Source organism: Anas platyrhynchos, chromosome 35, assembly GCF_047663525.1.
Source record: "Anas platyrhynchos isolate ZD024472 breed Pekin duck chromosome 35, IASCAAS_PekinDuck_T2T, whole genome shotgun sequence".
In the NCBI taxonomy this organism is placed as follows: domain Eukaryota; kingdom Metazoa; phylum Chordata; class Aves; order Anseriformes; family Anatidae; genus Anas; species Anas platyrhynchos.
This window is the reverse complement of record NC_092623.1, coordinates 4,557,795-4,569,945: the sequence shown is the minus strand read 5'-3', so window position 1 is coordinate 4,569,945 and position 12,151 is coordinate 4,557,795. Positions and strand designations below refer to the sequence as shown.

Here is a 12,151-nt window from a genome sequence, read left to right as displayed (position 1 = left end):
TATATATGTTTTATATATGTTTTATATATGTTTTAATAAAATAAGGAAATGATATTTTTTTTCTACGTTTGTGGTTTCCAAACTGTAGTTAATAAACATTAAACAAGATGCAATAGGATCTCGTTAACTCTTTTGTTTGAAAAAACAGTGGCCCTGATCGAGAGGTACAAGTGAGAGGAGACAATATTCAGTATTTCTCTATGTTGTCATTTATTGGTGAAGATGAAAGTCTGCAGTTCATGTTCATTACACTAGCATGACAACATGACCACAAGGGGGACTGTCTGGTAGTGAAAAGGAACTTCAGCATGGATTAAAAATGTTTGCCTTTCTTTATTCTGAACTGTTTTTCTTATGGCTGCTAGAGAGAGATTCTCTGCCTTAGAAATAAAACTGCCCAGGCTGTTCTGATAAACCTGTAGGGTTAAGGCACTTCTACCAAAACAGATTTCAAAAGGCAAGAAGTCAAAAAGCAACAATTCAGTAATCTGTGTACGCTTCTATATTAAGTTTTAAGATAACCTGGTTTATATTTAGTTCACACAAATTAACCAAACATAGCAGCATACAACCTAAGAAAAGCTTAAGAAATTTATTAGATGCACAGATAAAGTGCTGTAACAGAGAAACTTGTGTAAATCTATTCTAAAATAAATAAGGTACAGTTAAACCACCTTTGACTCGTTTTAACTCGGAAAGAAATAACCTAAGTTTTAATCATTTGAATTTTAAGGTCAAGGTGAAATATACCATAACTATAACAGTGGTTGTGATCTGTATCAACTATTTGAGGCTCCTGTTCCTCTTGAGGTCTCCCAGAAACAGGAAGGCTATTGCAAAATGTGTCCATTAGACATAGTTCCTTTTACAGAAACATTTTTGTAATAAAGTCTGGTTGCTCAAATACATGTTAAAATATTTAACAAGGAAACAATTTTCTCCTGATCCAGTCAATCTTTTAAACAAGACAATGTATTTTTCCTATGACGCAGCCCACAGGAGGGAACAGAAGTAAACATCCTCCTGAACTGAAGACTGTTTTGCTTGAAGAACTAAACTATTGCATTATTATATGAGAGCAAGAAATATCCATTTGGGTTATCCCTTTCTCCAAACATGGTGCCCAGTGATACATGTATTTTTGCCTTAATCTCAAAGGCCCGTTTGTCTCCAGGTAAGGTACGTTAAAAAGAGATTCCCTTTAAGCATCTTATCACAAGATCTCTTACTGCCTTTCCATCCGGGGAAGCTTGTGTGTTAAACTGCCCTTGGAGTTTTGGATGCTACTAGATTTCTGTGCTCTGTTATCCATAATTTCAGGCACTTCGGGGCTAACATGGCTGTTTAAGTCAATGCAATAATATTACCAATATATTCAACACTCAGAAGAGTCACCACAGTTTCCTTCACACACTCAGGATTTCAAATTCTTCTTCCAATTCAAATAGCTTGTCAGTAGATTCAATGAGTTCTGTAAAAAAAGATAAAGAAAAAAATGCTTCTAAAGACATGCCTGATTTTGTTCACTTAAAAAAAAAAACTTTGAAAGACGCATTCCAGAAAAGTACTTTGTAAGAGTGAAAAAAAATAATCTGTGCTAGCAATTGTATGGCTTGTTTGGATACATGCCTGCTATATATTGCTTGACACTCACAAAGGATAGTTATTCTACCTGTGATTATTCTTTTATTTGCTAACGAGGAACATAACATTGCACAATTAGGCTTTTAATCGGTGCCTTACCTGCTCCTGTGGTTGTCACTTCTGGTTTTGTTGGAGGTATGAAAGGAGGCCAGTGTGGCGGGTGCTTCTGGACCAGCTCAAACACCCGTAGACTCTGCTGCTTTAGAATCTCCTGAGGACAGAATGCTTTCATTTTAAAAGCTGGCTCGGGGGACGCTTCAAACACAAAACGTGTCTGCTTAATTGAAAGTGTTTTTTAATTACGCATGTCCATCAGGAAAAAAAAGTCTTTATACAGACATACTGTGAAATCCAAGCACCATGGTCTCTGTAATACATCCCTAGTTAAAACACATCTGGAAGACAGATCTCTTGAACTGTACTACAAATTATCAGTCTTATCATCTTTTGATATCAGCTTTGATATCTGCAAACCTGTAATTTTGTTTACAGGTAGCAAGCACACTAGGAATGTACAATATTTTCTGCTTTTTAAAAGAAAGTTGCTTGCATAGAACTCTCCTCAAGTTTTCTGTTGATCAATAGCACAAAAGACAGATCTATCAGCTCCTCCAAAGGGGGAAAAAAAAAAAAAAACGCATCAGATTTTGAAGGACAGGTTTTGGTCAGGAAAAAAGGTGTTCCTGAAGCCAAACGCTATTCCTCTTCAAAGAGAAGTTACCTTCTGTCCTGTATTTCAGTTATTTACAAACTGTTTTCCTTAGATGATTTTTTTTTTTTTAAATAAATGCCCTTAGAGGTTGATGGTACTTTACATTCAGACGTCTGGTGCTTAGCTTAACAGCTGCATGCAGAAACATCCTCAAGTCTGTTTCCTGTGGCAGCCAGCACCTTCTGTTCTCCCTAGATCAGCAGGAGCTAGAGGCCTGCAGCGCTTACAGAATCAGATCTTTAAGATAGCAGGGACTAACAGTCATAATTAGAACACGCAATCTATTATGTCAAACAATAAAAAAGGATCAGGAAGCAAATCATTGATACATCACTACAATATGGCAGTTAAACCTTAGTCATTTAGTGAGAATTAGAAGTTAAAAGCAAGTGTCACCCAGTAACACCTTCAAGTGTGGATGTTTACACCCATTTTCCAACTGGCAGGGTTTGTGGCTGGTAAAGTGCTGAACAATTTCCAATTAGCAATTCAGTAGTATTGCCTTACCCTGATGCTTTAATGCATTCTTCTCCATGGCTCATACAATTTGTATACAAAGGAAAATGCAAAGGAAAATTTTACAAAAAACAGACAATAAAAACCAGACTTTATAAAGAACAAATCGAGATGCTAAGTTCCCACTCTTACCTTTTGTACAAGACTACACCGGTTATCAAAATCACATTCTTCTTTGCAAAAGAAACCCTTAGGGGAAAAAACAAACACACAGAGTTTTACCTTTGCAGATGGTAGGTATGTGGTACCAGCAGGTAAGGCGGTTTGACCTCTGATACAGTAATGCCCTGTACGATCAGTAGATATAAGACTCCAAATATGTGGCAGCTCTAGGGAGAGAACCCACGGGGAGAACAAGGCCCTGCAAACCCCTAACGAAATAGTCAAGCAAAAAATAGCAGCAGCTCCTGTGTGCTCCTCCATGGAGCGCCACCCAGTTCCTACAGTCCAGGTATCAGCAGAAGCTGAAAACTTGTAGATGATGGACCACCTAAGGAACATTTCCATTCTGGTATCTATACTGAAAATATTTGCTCTTCATTATGATTTTGTCTGTCTCGTTGCATCATGCCACATTTTGCACAGTTACGTAGTTAAGTATTAAAACAAAACAAAACAAAAAAACTTTCTAAAAAGCAGCAGTATTAAAAAACAGGTATGTGAATGAATGACAGATACCGGTATCTTTACAGATTGTTTAAAGCTTTAGAAACACATCCCACTGGTGACAACTGCCAATCACCCAATCACAGGATACTGGCATGGGATCAGATCCAATTTTTTCAAATACCACAGTACCCCCATGACATTTTGGGTGAATTACAAATAATACATTTGTATTTGTAATTTGGGGTGAAATACAATAATTCCACTTAAACATTTTCAACTTATGATATAAAGTAAGTTTAAGTAACTTGTCTAGAGGTGACCAAACATAAAGTAGTGATAGAATAAAACACGTAAACCTGTTTCAGTTCCTTGCTCTGACCATTATAATGCCTCTTGAAAGAAGTAAAAGCTGCTCAGTAAAGAAAACAAAGCGAGCTCCCTACAGTACAGACAGCTCCCCACTTGCCCTAAGATTCTCGATGTAGTTATGTACAAACTACTATGTGTTGATCACAGAAGACAGCTTTGTGATCTTGGTTCTGTTCAAGGAGATGCATTGCTGCCCTTACCAATGTAGAGAGACATTACTTTGAGATAAAGTACATGCATTCAAGATTTCCTGACACTTACTAAAGCTACTGAAGGGTCCAAATTCATGATCTTCATTCTATGTGGGGCTTCCTGGCAGTGGAAACTCTCATCGTCAACCGTGCCATTTTCTTCTGAATCTACAAAGCTTTGAGTGGTGTGAGGGTCCAGATAGATCAGCTCATTGCCTGGATGGGTAAAAGCCGTATGTTAAAAATAAGCAAGTGACATTAATAAGCACTTGGTCCAGAACTGTAAAATAGAAATTAGATTGCCATCGCAGTCAGTATAATCTAGACTTTCCAGCTAGGGATTCTTTAAGAGAATCGGAAGGTTTAGACACAGCGTTTCCCACAGGGTATTTAGTATAACTTCCTATTGTCACCTATTACTGTAATTTTTTGGTTGGTTATGTTCTATCTTTGTCACATACTTTTATTTTTCCATGTGAGATCCAGTACTTTTTTTTTTTTTTTTTTTTTTAATCTCAAGTGTTGTAAACACTAACATTTGACAGATTAAAAGGTACAGGATGTTCACAGATGCAATCTGTAATCCCATTAGGCATTCATTCAGAAATTGGAACAAAAAAGCCTAACTAAAACAGGTTAGGTTTTACAAAAGGACAAAATAGGGTTGCAAAATTTTGGCCCAAAGTGGGGTGAAATCTGAAGGAATGCATTTTAAATTAATTAGAGCAATACTTAATAACAGAAGGTATGCAAAAGGTGAAAAAGATACTGCTATCAGAAACAGTTTTGAAATACAAGAAAATAAAAGTGACATTTGACCAATACACTTGTCAAATGCTATCAGCTATTCTCAGTATGTTGCTCTTGTTGATGTCATCACTTATTTTTACACCTAGCTTTGCTGTTAACTTTCTGCTCCTGTTAAGGATCATCTCATACTGTTTCTAAACTCTTTTAGATATGCTTCTTCATTTATTTTATTCTATTCTCATCTTTCTTTACTTCTAGAGGTTCACGCTTAGACCCCTTACTATTTCCCCTTCAAAAAATGTTCTCTTTTGATCATCTGCACATTTGGAATAAGTTTCTTTTTTCCTTACCTAAAAATCCTATGAAATAAAAGGCATTATTTGGTTTCCCTCCTAATGCTCCCAAAGACTGTGGCATCTTAAAGCATTCCTAGGAGTTCAAAAGGAATAAAGGAAATTGTCATTCATTTCTTTACTGACATCACAGATACCCAAACTTATTTGACAGTAACGAGCAATGAATTGAAAGAAAACCTTACTTTAAATGCATCAATATATACGGGATTTATGTGATTTATCCCTAGTCGTAGAGGTATAATAAGCAAGAGGGCTTTCCAGCCTGTGCAGAGTCCTCCTGCCTTCTTGCTTCGGCCAAGAGCACTTCTGTGCAAATGTGCACTGCTGTGGGACGCCCTGCTGCTCTGAGGAGGGCACCAGCACGTTTTTTCTGCGGGAATAAAACTAGAAATCAGTCAACGCACAGAGGAACACAAAGCAGATCTTCCTCTCAGTAGTGAATTAAGCTAGTTTGCCAGGGATCTTTATAGGGCACCCAAGACAAAACGAGCCGGGCATGGCAATTACAGCTATTTAGTAGAAGTAATTCTAGCAGACAGTATGTGCTGGCACGTCCAAGTGAGACGTTAGATCAATGATTGGGGGATGACAATTTAAGACTGCAGTGACATGTCCTATTAATGTTATTAATAGTGTCAAGCTTTGCCTATAAAACGCCAGAGAAATGAAATGGCAGCAATGATGACAGTAGAAATTCTTCAAGGAGCTCTTCACATCCAGTGATGTGAGCACGAAGTTGGCATCAGGGATCAAAAAAACACAACTGAGTTTGTATGTCCTTCTTCCCTCTTCTTACCCTTGCAAGACAAAGCCATGGCCCCCCAAGTATTTGTTCATGTTTAGATACATGCTGGCAAATGGAGTCAAATCAGAAACTGTTACCAGAAAACTGATGAGGTGTCACTTCCTGATGTCTTCAATGACCACCGTATTGCCCATAGATACATAAACTGCTAATGAATTCCATTCATCAAATAAAGCAAGCTTCCTAGAAAACATTAAGGTACTAATTAATATAAACTAGTTGGATCAAAAGGGTAGCTTTACACTCAGAACCATTTATTTATTTTTTTTTTCTTAAGAAAAAACATCCTTTCTGCATTTTTTAAAGTCTCCATGTAAGAAAAAGAAAACTTTAAACATTAAATGTTTCATATCTTTAGAAAAATAGGTACTGAGTGGTACCAGGAAAAACATATGCGCTGCACCATGTGCAAACTGTTTTGTCTTACTGCTAAGTGCAGTGACAGTAACAGTTCAACTACATCAAGTTTATTACTTTTTATTGCACTCGACAGTCTCTGCACTGGGTTCTTGCCCAATTGTGTCTTTTCTCATCTGGAAAAGAAAAAAATTCCTATGCCAGTTTTGCAGATTACTTTTTGCTTAAGAAATTCCACTGAATTCAGTGGAATTACTTCTGCCTGAGCCTGCGTGCACAGCAGAAATGGGGCGTTAAAAGCTAAATCAGCTAAGGGTTTGGGGCACCAAAACTTCAGTGGGAGACAGCAGCACACAGTTTTATGTCCACTTCTGCAAAATCCAAACCTTTGGGGAAGGGAGCTACTCTCTTAAGCTGCACTGGCAGAATTAGTTGTTTCAAATAAGCCAGAAAGAAATGGGGGTGAGCGTTTCACCATGAAAAACTTGGCCATGAAAGATCTGGAGTCCAGGGCATGCTTCAGCTCCCCTCCCTCTTCAGATCATGTGCCTGTTCCAGGGTGTCAAAGACTTGCTGCTGAGCTCGCAGGACCTGTAGCCTAGCCCCTGCCTGAGGTAAGACACCTCCACGTACCCCTGGAGAACTGAGCAGCCTCAGTTCCTTTCAGTGTGGCTCCCAGACTATGAGGAGCTGCCCATCTTTATCCAGTAGCCTTGCTGGCAGAACTGCTGCTCAGAAAGGGAGGAATTGCAGCTCAGTTCCCTCCTCAGCCGAGATGGCTTCTCTCTGATGTTTCACACCACCACTCCGACCTACACGGTGGCACTCTCGACCTGCCAGAGCTGTGCCACTGTGCAGAAAGGAATATACATCTGTGGTGTGACTGGTGAGGGCATGCAGACGGCATAGCAGGAGACTTTCCTGCAGTTTCTTCTCCTCAGGCTCTTCCTTTATTAAAATTTAGAGGTCACCCATTCCCAACTCAGTACCTGCACACCGAGCTGTGGCATGACATTCCATGCTGCACTTGTAAAGAGATGGCAAGTACATTCCTGACTGTGGGACAGGGGGAGATGCAGCCTTCAAAACTCTGCCTGGGCCTTCTCTTGGCTGCCCCAGGGGAGTACGTTCTGAATGAGACTGGTATGATCTCACTTACTTTAGTACTTGAGCAACTGTATTTGGTCCAAACCATTCTCCAATTGACTTCCCCTCTCCAACACCCACCTGTGCTGTTTTCATAGTGAAAAAAAGACACACGTACACAAAATCAAAGAAAAATGAGACCATAAAGAATGTGGGAACAATATACAGTAAATACTGTGACTGTCAAACATTCTAGAGTAACTGCAATCTGTATTTAGCAATAACAATTATTTTCTCAATCTATGCTCTTTTCAAAACTTAGGGAGTGCCAGTTTCTTTAATAAACAAAAGGCTTCTAAACTACAATGAGAATTACAAGTTAACAAATGTTAGTGCCCTTTATTACAAATTACAGCAATAAGCTACAAGACTGTCTATTCTAACATTACTGACTCTGGTACCCAAGGCTTACAGAGTTTATCAAGAGCTACGTTCTAGTACATGGCTTTATTTAGGTCTCAGGGAATGTTTCTGTACTACTAGTCTTTGCGCCCATCTGCATACCTTTTTATTTTTATATAAGCATACACATTGTCTTCACATCCACTTTTTAAAATTATGAATTAACATACTGCAAATTAGTGATTCAACACAGTAGAAATTTCAGTGGAAAAAACCTGAAAGTTTATGTTTGTTCTTACCCATCTGGTGGATTGAATAACAGCAAGCCTTCCTGTCGAGAAAGCATCGTAGGATTCTGTGATATTCTTCTGGTTGTTTTTTGTGTTTTTCCCATTGCCAATCTGAAAGGAAAAATTGATATAGAATAAAAAATGGTGACGTTTTCATTACACTGATCAAATGTCTAGACAGCAGAAATCTTTATAATGAGATGTTAAAAGACATTTCAATTCATCTCGAATATTTACATTTTGTGTAGAGCTCCTAGAATTCCAAGCTTGTTATTTATCATCAAGCTGCCCTTTATCATCATAGGCTAGATTGTAAAAACAGGGAAAATAAAACAAAACAAAAACATCAACTGCAAACATATTCTGACGGATCATGCTGCGTGTTGATAGCCATTCCAGTATCTCTGAGCTTCCAAGATTATTTAAAAGTACAGGCTGTGTTTAGACCTTGTTGGATTTCTAAGCACCCATTAAATAACAACATAAGATCCATACAGAAAGTCCAAACACTCCACTGGCAGCATCCTGGGATGTGACATGCATGCTTAAGAGCTTGCACCAGGGGGGTTTGGACCTCGTGCTGCTGACAAGTGAGTAGTGAAGAGAAGGGTAAGAGCACTGTCCCACGGTGGCAGGTTTTCCCTTGGCCTCAACTTGGGTGTTACACTAAAAGGTTTATAAAATAATGGCGACAGGATTCCCCATTTCTTCTCCTTCTATGCCTATTTCTCTGCTTCAGGCTGGGATGATTTCACCCAGCTGAATATGAATTGATTCATTAGGAACTGTTACCAGGGCATCAAAGAAAGTCTCACTAATAAATTCAGGGTTTGTGCTTTTAATGGAGTACTTACGAAGAAGCGTCTGCAGACAATACCGAAGTTCCCTCAGGACCAGCACTCACCTCTCCCTAAGTGTCTGCAGATCAGTGCTTGGGCCAGCATCATCTGCCCGCATCGCAGCATACATCCCCAGCCAGCGTCCGACGAAGGACCCGTGCCTCCTGTTAGGAAAGTTCATCACAATCAGTGCAGGCTTTCAACTGGGTGCAGCACCACAGAGGACATTTCAGACTGCTAGAAAACAGATAGGGCTGCTGAAGCCTCCATGAACTGTCCTACAGATAAAAGGCACACAGCAAGACTTTGGTTCCATGCTGTTGGTCTAATTCTAATCTCTGCATTGCACAAATAAACAAAATTCATTTATTCCTTGTGGAGCTGACTTACTCTTTTCATTCTTCAAGCAGCATTCACAAACCATTTACTGCATGCTATACAACATGATCACCTGTTTACATACAGACATAAATAAACACTGATTTTAATAATCTTCATGTTTGCATAAACAGTTAAAATGATGCTCAAAATGCGCTGATACTCTAGAAATATTTTCCCAGCCTACGATGCCATCACTTATCTTGCTATTTAATTTAGAACAATGCAGCAAATCTGCAGTATACTCACCAATAGGCAAAAACTTTCTTCTATACATAAACCACGTTAAACCACAGTAAACCACACGTAAACACACCTTGGCTTATTGTCTGACTTTGGCTTATGGTGCGTCTGTTGCTGTGTCCAGCACAGTGCAGCCCCTAAATTGCTACCAAAACCTTGCCACAAACCTCAATCCCCCTGTTAAAAGAGACCCTCTTGTTTGTTGCCCTTCTTTCGACACTCTCTAACAGGTTTATGTCTTTTTCTTATACTGCGGAGCCCAAAACTGCACTCAGTACTCAGTACATGGAATACCAACAGAGACTGCCTGGCATTTTCTCTTCTCTGCAGAAGCTCTGTTGCTAACACTGTCCAGAAATCACCACTGTCACAGACAGTAGTAGCATTCCCTCCTCCCACAGTTTGTTCTTCCCCCCAAGACTTAGACACCACCCAGAAAAAGAAGAATAATAATACTAATAAAATAAAATAAAATAAAATAAAATAAAATAAAATAAAATAAAATAAAATAAAATAAAATAAAATAAAATAAAATAAAATAAAATAAAATAAAATAAAATAAAATAAAATAGTCAAAAGCCATCAGGAAGGCAGTGGTGCAGACTGTGGAGAGCCTGGGTTCAAATCCTTCTTCTGTGAGGCTCTGAACCTATATCCCACCACAATCTCTCTGCTAATGTATGGCAGGGAAAGGAGGAAGAAAGAACATATCTCCTGCACTTTCCATTTATTGTTGACTGACAATTCTGTAGAGTTATAAAGCCTCAATCAGTGAGATACAGGGTTCTTCTCACACTGTCTCACTGTGCCCTAAGCGGAACAGCTCTCATTTAATAGATGCTTCACCACAAAATCATGAGTCATCTGCAGTTTTGAACTTTTCTGGGATCAAGTCCCTTCAGATGGTTGAGGAATCTGCTCCAGCACCTATGTAAACTGGTGCTCTACTAAGCTAGTGAGTGAACAAGACAGAAATCCTCTGCTAGATGACTTGACAAATTGGGTCTGAAAATAGTGTTGAGGCAGAATAGTCCACGATTTTTGCCTTGGGTGCACAGAGGGATTGGGTGTTGTAGACTTCTTTTATTCTTCATTAAGATAAACATTTTCAAAAATGTGCTTGTTCAACCTTGCTCCCACTGTGTGCATGGGAGGGAGATAACTGAAAGTGGGGAGCGTTGCTTGGATCCTGCAAGTGGCTGAGGTCCAGTGGGGTTGGAGGCTTTCTTCCTCCTTTTGGAAATGCAAAGCAACCCTGCACCTCCCCTGCACTTGCAGAAGGATCGTGACAGCCCAAAGCACAGCGGCTTTGTAATTGCTGCATACACTTCGATCGGATTTACGTGGCAAGGGTTTGGTAGCAGGGGCCTGCAGGGATGGCGTCTGTGAGAACAGTCCAGACAACAGCCAGCTCCAGATAGCTCCAAAAGGGCCCCGGCGCTTGCCAGAGCTGAGCCAATAAGCGATGTTGTTTGCACCTCTGGGAGAGCAGATGTAAGCAGGGGGAAATACTGCTGCACAACAGAAGCTGGAAGAGCAAGGAGTGAGAAGCAGCCCTGCAGCCCCCAAGGTGAGTGCAGCAGGAGGCAGGAGGTGCTCCAGGCTCACAGCAGCAGTTCCCCTGCGGGCTGTGCAGGGAGAGGCCCCTGGTGGAGCAGGCTGTCCCCCTGCACCCATGGGTCCCCCATGGAGCAGATCTCCACGCTGCTGCCCCCCTGTGGGTGGAGGAGCCCCCGGTGGAGCAGGTGGCTGTGGCCTGGAGGAGGCTGCGGCCTGTGGAGAGCCCCCGCAGGAGCAGGCCCCGGGCCGCAGCTGCAGCCATGGAGAGGAGCCCCCGCAGGAGCAGGGGGGCTGGGGGGAGCTGCCGCCCAGCCGTGGGGGACCCGTGCTGGAGCAGTTTGCTCCTGGGGGATGGATGGATGGATGGATGGAGCCCGTGGGACGGAGCCGTGTGGGAGCAGTGCTTGAGGAGCTGCTGCCTGTGGGCAGCCCGTGTGGGATCAGCTGGGGAAGGGCGGCATCCCATGGGAGGGACCCCACGGGGAGCAGGGGCAGGGAGGGACCCTGAGGGTCACTGTGCTGAGTCTGCTTTGCCCGTCACGATACTTGTTGAGCCATCGCCCTGTCCTTATCTCAGCCCTGGAGCCCTTTGCATCGTATTTTCTCCCCCTTTCCCTTTGAGGAGGGGGAGTGAGAGAGCGGCCGTGGTGGAACTCGGCTGCCCACCCGCTTTGAACCACCGCAGTTGCAAAGTCCTGGGAAAGATTTCTTTCAAGAAATTAAACAAGTTGTTTAACAAAGAAATGCAGTTTCCTTTTGAAGGCTTTCTGGAGAATTGGGCTTCTTTCCTATTCCCAGCTCAGAGGAAGGGAATTGTTGATTTCACCTTCTTTTTTCTGACATGGAAATCAAAGGTGAACTGCTCTACAAGGACGGGCAACGTCTCAGAATCAAGCTCTTTTGCTCTGTAGTCCTTTCTCAAGGAAAAGATTGATCACCCACCTTCCACAGATGTAGGGGAGCAGGGAATAATTTGGGAACTACTCTAATTCAAGTCAGTTTGGGCATAGTGGTACTTCCCTAGCTGTTTCTGAGACAGACGCA

General features: G+C 41.1%; 1 protein-coding gene across 1 annotated transcript; it reads right to left on the bottom strand.

The window, feature by feature from the left end:
• Positions 1-906: 906 nt before the first annotated feature.
• LOC140000914 (cysteine protease ATG4A-like) lies at positions 907-9,614 on the bottom strand (the record flags this gene model as incomplete). The annotated part of the gene is made up of 9 exons (XM_072032020.1): positions 907-1,471; positions 1,744-1,855; positions 3,005-3,061; positions 4,112-4,252; positions 6,060-6,135; positions 7,469-7,541; positions 8,097-8,198; positions 8,992-9,090; positions 9,554-9,614. Coding segments are annotated over 9 exons (786 nt in total), but the record flags the coding sequence as incomplete, so codon positions are not given.
• Between the last annotated feature and the right edge of the window lie 2,537 nt (positions 9,615-12,151).